A 16,865-nucleotide genomic window follows, 5' to 3' on the forward strand; every position below is an offset into this window, starting at 1 on the left:
TTATGCACCCTGAGTGAGTTTGGCGCTTCTACATTTGAAATTCACTGAGAAAACAAACTGAAACAAACAACGACGATATTTTGGCCCGCCGTAGGAAGTATATATTTCCACATCATCTCCTACTTGTTGAACAGCAGTTTGTTTACGTTTCGGCACCCGAAAAAACTTTGGTAAAAATATCAATTAAAACGGAGTTTGATAACTGAATTACATTTGTGAAGCCTAAAAATAATTAGTATAACGAAAAATATGATGTTTCGTGAAGAATATTGCTCGTTTTGTTCGCGTTTGTGTTTCGGTTTGTTTACGTTTTGTCCAGCTGTCGGTTTGTTTTCGTTTCGAATTGACATTTGACAAGAGCTAGCGCGACGTCGCGTTTTTCGCTGTTTCTACACTAGCACGAATTGTGCGACATTTTTTTTGTATGGAGTTCGGCCGCCTGTCAGGCCGCGTCCACACGGCATCGTAGCGTAGCGTTTTTGACACTCCGTCGTAGTGTCAACTATTTTTTATGGCCGTGGCTAAGGCCTCTCGACCAACATTTACACTACGACGGAGTGTCAAAATCCCTACGCTACCCGCTAGGCAGCTCGAAATATCGTTCTCAAAACGTCCTCCGCGCGAACAAACGTCCTCCATTTTTGTATGGGGATGAAACAAAAGGAGGACGTTTTTCGAGCAATCGTCCTCCTTGTCCTCCTCACTATACAAAACTGCTCGATGTTTGTGTCATGGAGGACGTTTTTGAGGACGATTTGCTCGAAATTGCCTAGCGGGTACTATGCCGTGTGAACCCCGAGTACGTCAATCGGATCTACATTATCCCACCAGCGAATGTAGCAGCCTTGACTGTGAGGCGGCGGGGAATTCGATCTACTTTTTGCGGCAGATCCGAAAGCAGTAAGCAATTTCAGTTCAAACCGTTCGGTTCACGTTTCGGTCTCGTGCGAACTGCTCCCCTTGTGTGTACGTACGTGTGACGCTGTGTGTTCTGCCCGTATCACCGACCGGCATTTTTGCGCTGTGAAGCAGTGAGAGGCTCGCGTTAATTTCGCAACAACGGTTCCAAAGGTAAAACCCATTTCCACTAGCATAGTAAGATACTGAATGACTAATAACGAAGTGTGACGTTGATCCGATGGTTGCCCGAAATTGCTCGATGAAGCGGGACAAGCTTGCCCGGAGGATGATGAAATAATCGTTTGGTGAAAAGGGGCTTTTTTCTCTTAGAAGACATTGCGGGTCTTTTCGCCATATTTTTGGTAGAGCGACGCCATTAAGTGGAGGCAATTTGGGAAAGATTCCAGCACATTCTCCATCGTGTCTTGGCAAATTATTCCTTCGTTGAGTAAGCTATTTCCCTGCCCTTTTTCCATTCGTTGAGAGTTGTACCACAAATTCATCGATTTTTTTCTCAATTTGACCTTTTACGTCCATCGAAACCTGTGCCTACACACCTTGTCCATTGTTCCCAAGGAAGCTACACTCGTCGATGGATGCCTGCTGCTTCGGCAGCGTGTTTCCCATTTGTTTCTAGCATTTTCTATGTACAATGACGGTGACGGTGGGCAATAGTTTGAACCATTAGCCCCTTCCCCCTCGCTTACGGTGGAGCATTATCTTCTACTTCACGACGTACACATCACAGCAATCCCCGGCATGTTGCTAGGACCATGAGACATGATGGGTAGCAGAAATAATCGCTCGCACTTGTGATGCGATGCTATTGATCAAGTAGCCGAGTGTCTCTTACCCCTTTTTTGTGGATTAGATTCGAATTCGAGCAAAACCCTCTATCGTTCATGTGGGACACGACAAAGGGAAGCTATTTTTATTTTAAATCGCCTGCCTGTTCCTTATCTTCCATCGAAAACCACATCCTAACTTCGCTGGGATGGAAATAAAATGGAATGGTTTGGGAAAGTGAAAGTACTGCTCTATGCCACCAATGCTTGGACGGGTCGTGGGAATCGTGAGCCCAAAATCTGCCATTGATGCCGTGGTCGTGTGAAGCACATGAGCATCCATCACGACGAGAGAAAATATGTAGCAATAGACATAGCGTCATTCAGCTGTATTCCCCCGCAGCATTGGAAAATTGTTTCTGGCGAAACGACCTGTGTATGTAGTGGCTGGAATTACGCAACCACCGGCAATTGTTGGTAACCGGTTTTTTCTTCATACGAATGCCGGTAGGTGGCCGTGATTGCAAGCAGCTTTCGGACGCGGGCATATGCCATTCTCGGACTGCGCGAGATTTCATAATTAGTTAGGTCCAAATGAATTAATCAATGGAGCACAATCACGCATGATGTTACTTTCTGTTTAGTTGCATGAAACTGATTCCTTCAACGGTTTGAATCATTCGTTTTGCAGTATTAAATCATCACCATGCCCGTTCCGGAGCTCCAGAAACCCGCACCGGCGTTCAGCGGAACCGCCGTCGTCGGCACGCAGTTCAAAGAAATCAGCCTGTCGGACTATAAGGGCAAGTACCTGGTGCTGTTCTTCTATCCGCTCGATTTCACCTTCGTCTGCCCGACGGAAATCGTCGCCTTCTCCGATCGCGCCGAGGAGTTCCGCGCGAAGGGCTGCGAGATCATCGCCTGCTCGACCGACAGCCACTTCACGCATCTGGCCTGGATCAACACGCCGCGCAAGCAGGGCGGTCTGGGGGAGCTGAACATTCCGCTGCTGGCGGACAAATCGATGAAGATCGCCCGGGACTACGGTGTGCTGCAGGAGGAATCGGGCGTACCGTTCCGCGGGCTGTTCATCATCGACGGCAAGGGCAACCTGCGCCAGGTGACGGTGAACGATCTACCCGTGGGGCGCAGCGTGGACGAGACGCTCCGATTGGTCGAGGCGTTCCAGTTCACCGACGAGAACGGTGAGGTCTGCCCGGCCAACTGGAAACCGGGAAGCAAGACGATGGTGGCCGATCCGAACAAGTCGAAGGAGTATTTTGGTGCCGTCAACCACTAAATCTCGCACCACTTCACGCGCTGTCTGCCGTCGCTACTATCTCGCGGACGAATTGAGTTCGCCGCAAACAAAAACGAAACGGCAGCCATAGCAAAGAAGGGTGGCTTCCCGTTTTCCGTTCCCTTGTTGTCCTTCGTCCGTTTCAAAACGTTTCAACATCCTGGTAGAACCAGAAAAAAGAGAAAAGGAGAACAAAAAAAAAAAGACATCCCGAAACGTTTTTAAAAACACTCAAATAATTTAAAAAACTGTAAAACAGAACAGGGTAGCAGGAGAGAACGACATGATAAGAATTCGATCAACACAATACGTGCATGCTCAGAACAATAAATTGGAAAAAGTATTAATCTTGTACGACGTCTCTGTGTTATATGATAGACTTCTTTATTCCGAATACAAATCAATGTCCAATACTTTTCTTTCATGGTTCGACATGCTTACTAGATCTGCACAAGATTATTTTCAGTAGATACAGTTATGCATCGCTATCGTGATAAGCCACCTGTTGGTACTGCTTGTAATATTTAAATATGTTCCTCTACGAAGAAGGACGACATGGATGGATTTTACTTTCGTTCCGCTACAAGCCTGGCACGCGAGCTTGTTTGCATATCACAAAGCCAATGCATATGCATACAACAGTGCTGCACTTCATTATGAGCGGGTCCTCATGGCGGTCCGTGGCGTCCATCGGCACTCGGTCCAACGTACAACCGACCAGTCCAGCGTGTTGCTTGGGTTGACCGTTGACAAACAGCTTAATTAGTGACCCTCAGGCGCTTTTGCTGATAGTAATTGGTTTGTGTTTGGCAAGCAAAGGCAGTCCAAGAGTTGGTAAAAAGACAACGTCATACAGAAATAATGAGCAGATTGATATGGATCAGTTCAACAGTTAAGTAACAGTTAAATAAGATAAGGTGGTTACCGAAATAGCTTTTTAACCCAATCAAGAACCCGACGCGCGACCCAATGAAGGACCCGTAAATGGTGCGTATCAATGAACAACAATAAAATATTTAGCAGTATAAAAAATATTCCCAACACGTTTTCACCTGCTTACCCATTTACGCTTCTTTCTTCTTGTCCACTCGTACACACGACTGCATCCGAATGAACGCACGTGATCGGTCAATACAACCGTACGCCAATGCAAATAAACCGGTTTGCTCCGTTGCACTTGGAACAGCTGATGAGCCGGCTGTGGAAACTGTTGTGAGTCATTACGTTTTATTTCTTTCGTTTTGGGCTCAATGAACCTGCCCGTTATCATGGCCAAGGTTGAACTGATCCAGTTTGCACTGCCCGTCCCACCCATCGCTCCCGCTTGACCTCCTGTACGCCGACTGGCCGGCCGGCGTCTCGTTATCTGTCGTAGCTCTGACGTGCCGTGCCTCTGTAATCTGCAAATTCGGTATCACCTAAGCACCGTGAGAAAATGTGCCAGCCTTAGGAAGCTTGCAGGCGGTAGATAATTGCGGTGGTAATTTATTTTGGGATTATTGGGTCACATAAAAGAAACACTCCTATCGACGTAACGTTATCGAATCTCTGGATCTCTATTCAAATCGAGGGAAACATCGATTAAAATTTTCTTTACTCATTGACCCAACGATAAAATTATTTTCATGAGATTTGGGCTATATTTTCGAAAAGTGTTCTCTTCATAGCTTTTGAGCTATGATGTTTCATTTTGTTATCTTTATCTTCAAAATGTTATCCTCTTCCATAAACACATCTCTCAAGAAAAATCCAAAGGTTATGCCACCGAAATATTCCAATAAATCACAAGAGTGCTATTTTTATTTCGATTAGTTTATTTAAAATTTTAACTCGATCCGTTTGCTTCAATTAGTTTGACCCCTAGTGGTTTATAATGATAAGATTTTCTCTCGCAATCCGGCATGGAAATGGAAAGCAAATTATCGCAAAACGATGCTCCAAAGTGTGTTCTTTCTGCTTACAACTAAAAACCTGCCTGGGATTTTCTCAAACCCAAAATTTTTGTTGAAATGGCTTAATAGATTGAACTGTCTTTCGTTTGAAATAAAAAAAAATAGTAATGCTCACCCCCCTAGCACCAAAGGAAATCTAAAATAAGAGGATTGAAGTTAAATATTTGCATTTTTTATTTGTACCAATTCGTCAACAATATTGAAATATGTACGGTTACCTGGTTTCCATTATTCTTAATATTGAATGCATTGCTAGCACGTTACGAAGTGTTCAACTGTTCATTTTCATACTGCTTCACCATGCGTTTACATCGATGACGTCCGCTCAGTCCGGTCAACCGCGTTCGTTGGAAGGAGTGTTAACTACTTCAACCCGAACCCGGATGACATCTCGTGCCCTCAGAACTTGAGGCTGAATCCGGGTCCCATCGCGAGCTGCCGCGATTCCGCGTACGTTGGTCCACCGAGGTGAAAACCGGCGTTATCCGTAACCGCGTCGTCACCCTGTGAAGAGAGAAAATAATAAATTCAGTTACGAAGCGATCGCATAACGGGATAGTGATCGTCTTACCAGTTTCTTAAACTCCCCACCACCGCTCGGTGGCTTCGGGCTGGACGCGAGTGCCTTCTTCAGCCCGAGCTCGCTCTTTGCGGGCCAGGTCGGAAACATGGCTGGATCGATCGGCAGCGGTAGCTCCTTGAAGTAGTGATGCTGGAGGGCCGCCTCGGCCGTCAGTCGCTGCTTCGGATCGAACGTCAGCAAACCCTGCAGCAGGGACACGCCGAGCTCGCTGGTGAGGTGGGCAAACTTCTTGCGCAGGTTCGACACCGGGTACTCGGTGAAGGTCATCTTCTGCACGGCCGGCAGCTCCCCGTAGCCGGGCCAGATCTTTTCGTTCGGCGTACCGAGATCCTTGAAGATACGATTCAGCTGATCGATCTCCGTCTTGCCCGGAAAGAGGGCCGCCATCGAGAGAAACTCGGCAAAGATGCACCCGACCGACCAGATGTCGATCGGGGTCGAGTACTCCTTGCAGCAGAGCAGCAGCTCGGGCGCCCGGTACCAGAGCGTCACCACGATCGAGGTGTACGGCTTGAGGGGGGAACCGTACTCGCGCGCCAGCCCAAAATCACCCACCTTCAGGATGCCCTTGTGCGAGAGCAGCAGATTGGAGGTTTTCAGATCCCGGTGGAGGATCCAGTTGTCGTGCAGGTGTGCCACGGCCCGCAGCAGCTGCTGCGTCAGGCACTTCACTTCGCCCGGCAGAAACACCTGCTTCTTGTGCTTCATCGTTTCCATCAGCGATTTGAGGTCGTGCTCGACGTAGTCCATAACGATGAAGATTTTGTCCATGTTGCTGCCGACCACAATCTCGCGCACGGTCACAATGTTCGGGTGCTGACCCTTGAGCAGTGTGTTGATCTCCCGGAGCGACGTGATCGGGAAGCCTTCCTTTTCCTTCTCCATCTTGAGCCGCTTGAGGGCCACAATTTCCTCCGTCCGCTTGTCCTTCGCCCGGTACACGACACCATACGTGCCCTCCTCGATGCGGTTGAGACAAAGAAACTCTTCCACCGAACGGCAACCCTGAATGCCGGGATAGTACGGGGGGAGTGTTTCCTTCGGTTCGACCACAGCCACCGGTTTGTCGTCCGCTTTCGGATCTTTCGGTGACTTAACACCATCGGCGCCGCCCGCAACCGCCGGCTGTTTGCCGGCACCATCTTCATCGGCGCCATCCCCACCCCGTTGGTTCCGTCGTGCGGTATCCCGCGATCTGCTGTGATGACCGCTGCCACTCGAGCTGTCGCTACTGTCGACTTCCTCATGCCGCCGACGGGGGCTTCTCGAGCGGCTGCGGAACTCTTCCGAGTCCGAACCCGATCCGGAGCGTGTTTGTGAGTGCGAGCGGCGTGAACGCATCGAACCAGAATTACTTTTCCGATGTCGTCGATCGGATTTTACCAGATCTCCCACGGACAGGGGACTTCCGGGAGGGTTCTCTTCGTCGTCTCGCTGACCGGACCGTTCCCCATCGGACTCCGCAGAATCTAGGGAACTGCTTGTATCTGAATTAGTTTCAGCTCGGTCTACACGACGGCCACGCGGATGTCCGTGTTTTCGACGCCTACTTTCTCCTTGCTGTTTGCTTCTAATCTTCTTACGGTTTCCACCTTCCTGCTCCACGTCACTGACCATCTCAACATCGTCCTCCTCCTCCTCCTCATCCTCGTCCTCTTCCTCCTCTTCAATCTCATCCTCCTGCTCGTCATCTTCCAGTGTCATCCGTCCGTCGTCGGATTCATCTGTGTTAGTCTCCGAGCGACCATCCTTCCGTTCCTCTTCCTTGCGCAACCGACGTGCCTCAAGCTCCTCCCTTGCCAGCTCCTTCCTGCGCAACATTTCCCGGTCGGCCTCCAGCAGTTTGGCCCGACGTACCTCTTGCTCCCGTTCTTCCGCCGTTTGTGCCACCTTCGGAATGTGATGGTGCCGATCCGGGCTTTCCACGATTTCCACCACCTCTTCCCCTCGGTCGCGATTGCGTGTCCGATCGGCTCGGCCATCCCTGCCACCACCGCTAGCTTCTTCCTCACGATGTCGCCGTGACTGCTGATACTGTTGTTGCTGTTGCTCTCGACGCCGTTCGCGCTTCTCGTGATAGTATTCGGCTTCCTCCTGCTGGAGCATTTCCGCATCCGCTTGGGGCATTTCTCTTTCCCGCTCCTGTAGCATTCCCCCACGCTGGTGCATGGATTCGTAGCGATGCTTGCGGTGCAGCAAACGCATCCGCAAATCTTGCTCGGAGTCGGTGATTTTCGTATCCTTCGGCACCGTACGGCGCTGCTTTTCGTAGTACTCGCGTTCGCGATCTCGGTCACGCTCGCCACGATCGCCCCGATCGCCGCTACGATGCTCCCGCTCACGTTCCCGCAACCGTTCCCGGTCCAACTTGCTGTCGTACGTTTCGCGCATTTCACCATAGAAAGGATTCAGCTCGTACTGCGAGGTGTGATGCCTTTCGCGTGCGCTGCCTTCCCTTGCGCCTCCATCGCTTCCCCCTGCTCCTCGTGCACTTCTGCTGCGACCGCTGCTCCCGCTTCCGGTACGGGACGATGACGTGCCTTGTGCGGACCGATGCTGATCCCGCGCACTCTGGGAGTAATGGTCGCGGTAGTGATCCCGATCCATCCGGCTGCTTCCTTTATCGACTGACCGCCCCTCACCGCGGTCTCGGTCACGATCTCGGTCCCGCTCCCGCTCGCGGTCCAGCATCATGCGCTGGTGCCGGTGATATCGCTGCTGCTCCTTGGTGGAATGTTTACGGTCCTTGGGAGCTTTCTTCTCCTTCCGCTTGCTGCTAGCGTAGTAGGTACTGCTCGCTTGCGGCGGTTTAATGTCCAGCGAATCGTTCGTCTCCTCTTCGTCCGATGGGCTCAGCTCGACACCACTCATGACCTGACCATCTTCACTCTGTTCGCCTTCGCTCATGTTTTACGTTTTCTTCACGGCAAGTAAATTTCACTAAAGGATTGCTTGTTTCACTAAAAATACACTTTTTATTATGGATTCGTCCTGCTGTTTGACGTATGTCAAAATTGTGCTGTCAAACATAAAAAATCGTCAAAACTACAGTAACTCACAATGAACATCGCACACAGTGACAAACGAGAAATATTTACTCCAATTATTGCTTGAGCAATGCTCGTTCTCCAAACAAGATAAAAGGGTAAAAGAGTAAATGAGGCCCCGGCCGCCATGTTTTCGATCGTGGCTACACCTCTTGTGGACGTTTAAACTGAATGTATGCAATTGGTGATACATTAATTCGTTAAATTCAACCTACGAATATTTGAACCGTAGTGTGTACCGTTAATTTCGGCTACGCAATCAACCTAGGGGGTGCGGTATGAGGGGGGCCCATGGGCCCCCCTTATTTCTCAAAACTATAACAAACTCTCTTTTTCGGTAGACCTAGCGCAGTCCGCTCGCTGCGCTCGCTGCGGGCGCGCCGCCGTTTCCAAATCATTTCTTCGGCTAAACTCATTGTTTCATGCTGTCCATCATGTGTGGTATAGTTTACTTACTAGTAACTTAACATGTAAAAGTATGTTAACCCGCATTCAACCTCCACTGCGTGATTAGTTTAAACCGTTATGTTTTTTTAAGCGAACCGTTAGCGTTCAAAAATCGAAACGAATGCATGCTTCGCGCTTTGCATAGCTTCAGGCGCTTAATGTGAACCAGCAGGAAGAGGAGAATCTAGCCCGGGGCCTCATTTACTCTTTTACCGATAAAAGGATTATACAATGGCTATTTAAATCCATCAATTCAAGCAAACGTTCTTTAGGTGTAAGTTATTTAACACTGTGTATAATTATTTTTGTGAACTACTGTTTGTTATGCCAATCAAAACATAAACACTGCAGGCCGCTAAAGCGTGTGTTATTCAATAGAGCCGAAAAGTTCGCAAAGGTAGTTTCAGTTAGTTTAGAAAATAAAACATGTTCAAGCTAGTCAGATATGCACGACCGACGCTACGGTGTCGGGCCCAGTGTATGCATGGCGGACCGAGCAAGGATAACATTGAAATCGGCCCGAAAGCCAACCTAGATCCAGAGCTAGAAAAGCAGATCGAAAGTGATAAACAGAGGCTGCAGTGGCGCACCCCGTACTCCGAGCGGCCGGATAGTTTTTACAGCGCATTCAAACTGTTTGCCTCCGAAAACCGTAACTCGGAATTGGTGGAAAAGATGCAGCAACCAATCAACTTGGCGCCGGCCGCCATCCTGGAGTGGTGGCAGAAACGACGTGCGAATATTGAAGCGCACATGCAAAAGTTTATTCCCGAACGGCACGCCACATTAGGCGATGACATTGCAACAGCCCATTTTATTGTCCACCGCGGTGGATCCGTAAGGTAAGATAAGTTGCCCACACCCTTGACCCAGTATAACAAAAATGTAATGATTCGTTTTTTGGGCTCTTCTTGCAGATTTCGTGGCGATACGCAATGGATTAAAATGGACGATGACGATCAGTACGACTTGCCAAGACACCATGTGCCCGGTATGGTACTGGAAGAGGTGCGTTGCGATGGAATGCAACTATTTTACGAAGGCATGGAAAACATACAAAAACTGCTACGTCTGAAGCATCTGTCGTTCGAAAATGTGTCACTTTTCGACGATTGGTATCTCGATCGCATCTCTGGCAATACTCTACCGTCGCTGGAAAAGCTAAACCTTCGTGGTACGGCCATCACCCATCGGGGGCTCAATTGCCTGTATCGCTTGCCCAGCTTGAAGCTGCTTCTGGTGGACGATCCCGAAAAGGATATTCATTGGAAGCTTACTGTGGCCATGCTCGAAGAATGGAACCCTAGTCTACGTGTTGCTTCGAGTGATCAATAAAATCTCGGTCAGTTCGGAATAGGATGATCATTAGCGTAACTGCTTGAGTAGCTCGTTTGAGTGATGTATTTTGACGCTGGTATAACCTTACCTGCGTCTGTAGCGACTTCGTTCTATGAGCAAACACTTTTTCACCGGGTTGCTTAAACTGTCAGTACGTGTTTGTTGTTGATAAGCTACATTTTGGAACTCTTATCAGTGCAGTTGCATAGTTTTTAGGAACATCCTACCGGATTACAAGAAGTTTATTCGAGGCGTTTCTTAGTAGAATCAACAAGCGATAGACACGAGTTCAGTTTTGCTCCAGAAGATGTCTATCAACGTGGACATTAAACTACGTCGTGCTAATAAAGTGTACTACGAAGGGGTAGGTAGAGAGCACACAACATTTTCCCCAAAAGTTGCATGGAAACGTTTTGTTTTTACACAGGAAACGGTGTCTGGCATTGTGCAAATAGTTTGTGGTTCAGAGAGTAAGCATGACGGCATAACACTTGCTCTGGAGGGTTCGGTAAACCTCCAAATCAGCAACAAGAACGTTGGTATCTTCGAGGCGCTATACAACAGTGTGAAACCGATCACATTGCTTAATCAGCACACGGACCTTGCCCCTTCCGGAAAGCTTCTGATCGGTACAAACGAATTTCCGTTTGAATTTCCGCTCATTTGCCCTAAAGAACCGAAAACACTTTACGAAACCTATCACGGTGTTTTTGTTAACATAACGTACATGCTGCGTTGTGACATCAAGCGTAGCTTTTTAGCGAAGAGTATCCAAAAAACACAGCAGTTCATCATCCAGTACCGACCGGTCGTGGAGAGACCGTCGAAGGAGATACAGTTTTCCATCAGTCCTGATACACTACAGAAAACTGCCAAAGAACGCATCTCCATTCCGCGGTTCCTACTTTCCGGGACGCTCGATTCTACTGATTGTTGCGTTACAAAACCATTCACCGGAAGTGTAACGGTGCACCATACCGAGGTGGCAATCAAATCAATCGAGATACAGCTGGTCCGCGTGGAAACGTGTGGCTGTGCGGAAGGCTATTCACGGGATGCGACTGAAATTCAAAACATTCAAATAGCGGATGGCAACGTATGCCCGAAGGTGCCTATACCGATCTATATGACGCTGCCCAGACTGTTCACTTGTCCGACGCTTATAACGAAGAATTTTAAAGTTGGTATGCAGTCAGATCCAATATAATAGTTGGTGGTGTTCAATGATGTAATCTAAACGTTAATATTGTATTCTTCTTTCTTTTAGAGTTTGAGGTGAATCTCGTAATCATCTTCGGAGACGATTATCTAGTGACGGAAAATTTTCAAATTCTCCTGAACAGGACGGCATAAGTTATCGTCCAGAAAAATGTTCTGATAATTTTGATTTGTTTAAACCTAAGGTTATAGAACTCGCACCTCGTGCGTATATAACAAATAAAAAAATCTTGATCCTTTCAAGCTTCGTAACAGGGGTGTGGTAATTTAATTTACTCATACGGTTCATGCATGTATTTAGCTATTTGTAGCGTAATACACAAAAGCATTTTCAGAATTTTAATTTTATATACGACGTGATTGGAGTAAATACAATTTTAATCCACCGACGATACAAGCGAAAACGTGATTATGTTTTAAAGAGATCACACGGTGTTTCCTCTTACTGCATGGTCAAAAAATTTAGAAATTAAGGCCTACCAGTGCAATGAAACTTAATTTGCCTGATTTAGTTTAGTCTTGCTAAAAGTGTAGCACATCTGAACAAAATGCAAAAATGCTCAAAATGCTGGAGAGCTTTCTTTTCACAGGGTTAACACGCCGCCAGCTGACGGATTAAATTGTAAACAAAACATTAGTTTGATCGTGCAGGCAGAGCGTACTGTTGTTCCGAAAAATTGAGAATAATTCATCTCCCAGCTAAAACTTATACTGAAAAGATTAAACGGACATTTACAGCGTTGGGACAGGTATTTACCTATGTTCATTTTCATGATAGTAGAATAAAACAATACATTTCTCGATCTCCCATGACCAGTAAAAGATGGCCGAAGAATCGGAAAGCAAACACATAGTAAATACTAGAACAGAAGCAGAAACTACTGAAGACTATCCTTTATCACATAATGGGTTCGAAGACGATATAAAAATTGAAATAGTGAAGTTTGACCCGTGCGATGAACATCCTGTGGACGATATGTCGTTGATGTTCGATCCGGCAGTACGCCAGCAAGATCATGTTTCTAAAGTTGTCGTGCCCAGTATTAGCACGGATGAGATAGAAATTGGGGAAGTAAAATTACAGCCTTTTGGTGAATATGATGATCCCAATCATATTTCTGATAATTGGAGGGATACCGGAATTGAGGAAACTGTTGTATCAAGTAACAACAAGCCCCAGGTAAGTGCATCAATTTTGAACAAAAACGTAATTAGTTGTTGCAAATGGTTTTCATCATATTTTTAAGGACCAGTGTGATAGCTCATATGATGTTATGCAGAAAGCTTTACTCCACGCGGAGATATCGTCACCAAGTTCATTTGTAGAACCTAGTTTAGCCCACGAACAGGTAAAAATGGATTCAAATGATTTGATACTGCACTTGTCGTCAAACCAGTCATCGCCGGACCCGTCGAGCCTAGCTGCACAAATGACAATTCAAAAAGACTCGGCAATTATTCTTCTGGATAATCAATGTCTCCAGGACCCATTGTGTGTGCCTGAACAAACGACAATTCAAAAAGATTCGTCGATTGTTCCACTGGCGATGCCGAAACAGGTTGAAGAAACGTCCGCAATGCATGCACCGATTGGGCATGCTTACGCTTGCAATAAATGCGACAAATCATTCAACAGTTTAGAACTCTTATCAAAACATATTAGGACTCATGTTCAATTATGGCGGTGTGAGGTATGTAACAAATCACTTAGAACCGAGTACTATTTGGCCAAGCACAAATCAAAGTGGCATGGATGCGGCTCAACAATACTGGATGAAGTAGCAGAAGGCCGAGCACGAAGCCTGCAGCTTATCATGCCCAGAACTAACATAAACAGACAAACAAACGATGAGTGCGTGGTAAGTGAAAAAGTGATTTTATGTACAGTCTGCTGCAAGTAAAATCGGACACTCAAAAAATGAGAAGGTCTGCTGTCTTTCCGCAAGCCTACAGCATTCCCGGATCCGAATATTGACCTTCAACGTATACAATTCTTTTCGTTAACTCTTTCACTACGTAAGAAAAATGAAAACAAAATCAAAATCGATTGTTTTACTGAGATTCGGCGCAAAATGTGCGCGAAGACCCGAAAATCGGACACGCAAGTAAAATCGGACAGCTAGGTTTCTTTGCCGTTTGGCGCACTGCAAGTGACTTTAGGTCGTTCTAGTACCACAAATATGAGTTGGCCACTATTGTTCTTTGTAGTTGCAAGGTAGACAACAAAGTGAAGAAACAAAAATACTCAAATTTTTCACAGAAGCAACAAACTTAAACTTGTTAGTATCAGATGGGATTATGGCCCAGATTATGGTCAATAAGATGATCAAAACATGAAGGGAAACTACTTACGAGGAAACCAGAATAGGATTGAATAATCTTGTGAAATGAAAGTTTGTTAATTTCATTACTGAACCCTGAGTTTAACGAGATCAATGAAGCATAACCCAGTAACCCACTTGGAAACGTGGGAAGAAGAGTTCTTAAAGTAAGAAAACAATGGTTAAATGAAGAAAATTCATCATATATATTAACACAGTCAAAGGTATTAACCATTAGCTTTCATATCAGTTAAAAAAATCTTGAAGTTTGGACATGATTGATCAATCATATGGTATCGTAACTCCGTCGAAGTTCCTGGGAAGCTGCATGTCATACACGGCATCATGAACAAGGTGTATTACATCAATATTTACAAAATTAAGTCAAAACCTAGCACCTAATAACTAACATTTGAAGTAATATTTTGTATTCTATCAAGATTATAATCCAAAACACACATTGCTGGATACTAGATTATGGGTATTATTCAACTGCCCAAACTGCTCACTACCGTCATCCAATAACAATACACTTGTGGGTAACAAAGCACTTGTAGGAACTTATGGTGGTGGTTGTACGACTACAAACCAATTTAAAACTTCTTGTGATAATTGAAAGACGTAAACTAAAGAGTTTATGTAAAGAAAATTACAAAATATAAGTTGGAAGCACGCCAAAACGGCTACAAGTTTTTTTTAGCTACAAGTGAAAACTTGAGAAAATGCTGAATTTCAAACACCTGTTTTGATTATTTGCATTGCATAAAGTGAATTGTGTTAGAAACTTATGATAAAAAATAATTTTTAGCTAAATTTTAACTAAAACATTACAAATAATCCACAGTGAAATAGTTACAATCTTTGTTTGCATTCTCGTCAGCTTATCGTTATTTTTTATGGGTTTTTTGTATGATAATTTGGGTACCTATAAATCAAGTACAAAGAACAATAGTGGCCAACTAATAAAAGTGCAGGTACAACGACATGCGACCACTTGAAGTGCACCAAACGGCAAAGAAACCTAGCTGTCCGATTTTACTTGCGTGTCCGCTTTTCGGGTCTTCGCGCATATTTTGAGCCGTATCTCAGTAAAACAATAGATTTTGATTTCGTTTTCAATTTACTTACATAGTGAAAGAGTTAATGAATAGAACTGTATACGTTGAAGGTCAATATTCGGTTCCGGGAATGCTGTAGGCTTGTGGAAAGACAGCAGACCGTCTCATTTTTCAAGCGTCCGATTTTACTTGCAGCAGACTGTAACAACACAAACATAAAAGTTTTTCTCTTTCGATGTGAAAACTGTAACGAATCTTTCGAAACAAAATTAAGTCTTGAAAAGCACATTGAGTCGCAAAACCAATCCAAACAAGAAGAAATATTTCAACGGAATTCGGAGGTGAATACAAAAAGTATACCGACTGGTGAGAAGAGCTATGCTTCGGAACAGCCCTGCGATTGCAAGCAAAGTTGTCCAATAAGTCTTTTAAAGCAGCCTGTTGAAACACATGCGCCAGATGGTCCACCCTTTCGGTGTGAAAAATGTGCCGCATACAATAATAAAAATATGAATATATTTTTCAAAACAAAACTTAGTCTTGAAGAGCACAATACGTTGCATCATGCAATTGACGAACATGCGCTAGATGGCCCACCCTTTCGGTGTAAAATATGCAACAAATCATATAAACAAATACGCACACTTTACACCCACAATGCATTGCATCACCCATTAAACGGTTCTGAAAAATCGTACACTTGCAATGATTGCGATGAATCCTTTCATAACATTATACAATTAAAGTTTCACAGAAAGTCCCACATTCGGATACCGTGCCCACAGTGTAAAAAAATGTTTAATAAGCAATCGCTTAAATCCCATTTACGAGTACATGTACCGAACACCCAACGTTTTCGTTGTAAGTTGTGTTGCAAAGAGTATAAACAATATAGTGGACTGAAATGGCACATTACTTTGAAGCACGAAGAAAACAATGACGAGTCACAGAAAACATCCTATGTTTGTGAGCAGTGTAATAAATCGTTCGAATACAAGATTTTGTGGCAACAGCACCGGCGAAGTCATATTCAACGGCTGTGTTATATATGTGGGAAAATGATGGGAATCACCGTGATTCAAATGCATATAGACAATCATCTAGTGGAACCGTTAGGTGGTTACAAATGTGAGCTGTGTGACAAACGGTATACTCATAAATGTACTTTCCTGCAGCACATTGCTTCGATGCATCGACCAGCTAATAAGAAGCCTAAAACACAATGTTTCCGTTGCAAACAGTGTAAAAAACCGTTTAAGAAAAGGAAGGAATTGATAGCTAACCGGAGAATTCATAATTCCAAAAAATGTCCTATATGTGAAAAGAATGTGTCAAAGCCTCAGTTTAAACATCATATGAAAAAACATGAACGACTTGTAGACTTGTAAATTTGTAAATATCCTGATATGATCTTCCTTTATGTATGACAAGCAAATAAATCATTGATATTCAACCAAGAGTTGCATCAATCATTCAACACTGGGTTTATTCTAATGTATTCCAAAAAACTATTTCATTCCATAGCGGAAAAGCCGAATGCAAGATCGTTTTTAAATGATTAAAAGTTTATTCCGATTATTATTGAAGCAGTAGAGCTGTGGCTCCCATAGCTGTATACTATGGGAGATGCTGGAGCATTTGTTTTAACGAACTTTGTTTAATTATTATCACTGGGATGTATTGGTACAAAGTGTCTCGTCCTTCAAAATTTGGCAAATACAATTTCAAAACGAAACAAAGAAATAATTTACCATAAGGCCAATCCTAAATGTCGTAAAGAATTGGGGAAAATTATACGATAATTGAGGCATATTTTGTCCAATAGCTATAATGAAGAAATCTAAAGAGGTGAAACGCGTTAATAGATGTTCAAGTACAGTTCTAATTCACCATGCAGGAAAGCAAAAACGTGATTA

At 44.9% G+C, this 16,865-nt stretch overlaps 5 protein-coding genes across 5 annotated transcripts; 4 read left to right on the forward strand and 1 right to left on the reverse strand.

The window, feature by feature from the left end:
* Window positions 1-883: 883 nt before the first annotated feature.
* Window positions 884-3,246, forward strand: LOC131261411 (peroxiredoxin 1). The gene is made up of 2 exons (XM_058263441.1): window positions 884-1,071; window positions 2,377-3,246. Exon 2 carries the CDS (start codon window positions 2,392-2,394, stop codon window positions 2,983-2,985), a length of 594 nt encoding a protein of 197 aa, XP_058119424.1. The 5' UTR covers window positions 884-1,071; window positions 2,377-2,391; the 3' UTR covers window positions 2,986-3,246.
* Window positions 3,247-4,802: 1,556 nt separating this feature from the next.
* LOC131261398 (serine/threonine-protein kinase PITSLRE) lies at window positions 4,803-8,480 on the reverse strand. The gene is made up of 2 exons (XM_058263422.1): window positions 5,509-8,480; window positions 4,803-5,441 (listed from the first exon to the last, which is right to left on the reverse strand). The coding sequence occupies exons 1-2, from the start codon at window positions 8,425-8,427 to the stop codon at window positions 5,337-5,339; spliced, it is 3,024 nt and encodes a 1,007-aa protein (XP_058119405.1). The 5' UTR covers window positions 8,428-8,480; the 3' UTR covers window positions 4,803-5,336.
* Window positions 8,481-9,340: 860 nt separating this feature from the next.
* On the forward strand, window positions 9,341-10,365 carry LOC131261409 (distal membrane-arm assembly complex protein 2). The gene is made up of 2 exons (XM_058263439.1): window positions 9,341-9,856; window positions 9,932-10,365. The coding sequence occupies exons 1-2, from the start codon at window positions 9,441-9,443 to the stop codon at window positions 10,347-10,349; spliced, it is 834 nt and encodes a 277-aa protein (XP_058119422.1). The 5' UTR covers window positions 9,341-9,440; the 3' UTR covers window positions 10,350-10,365.
* A 139-nt stretch (window positions 10,366-10,504) lies between these two features.
* LOC131261407 (vacuolar protein sorting-associated protein 26C) lies at window positions 10,505-11,826 on the forward strand. Its single transcript, XM_058263436.1, has 3 exons — window positions 10,505-10,716; window positions 10,780-11,536; window positions 11,620-11,826. Exons 1-3 carry the CDS (start codon window positions 10,660-10,662, stop codon window positions 11,703-11,705), a joined length of 900 nt encoding a protein of 299 aa, XP_058119419.1. The 5' UTR covers window positions 10,505-10,659; the 3' UTR covers window positions 11,706-11,826.
* A 3,345-nt stretch (window positions 11,827-15,171) lies between these two features.
* Window positions 15,172-16,408, forward strand: LOC131261408 (zinc finger protein 888-like). Its single transcript, XM_058263438.1, has one exon. The coding sequence runs from the start codon at window positions 15,459-15,461 to the stop codon at window positions 16,335-16,337; it is 879 nt and encodes a 292-aa protein (XP_058119421.1). The 5' UTR covers window positions 15,172-15,458; the 3' UTR covers window positions 16,338-16,408.
* Window positions 16,409-16,865: the final 457 nt, after the last annotated feature.

Source organism: Anopheles coustani, chromosome 3 (genome assembly GCF_943734705.1).
Source record: "Anopheles coustani chromosome 3, idAnoCousDA_361_x.2, whole genome shotgun sequence".
Lineage (NCBI taxonomy): Eukaryota > Metazoa > Arthropoda > Insecta > Diptera > Culicidae > Anopheles > Anopheles coustani.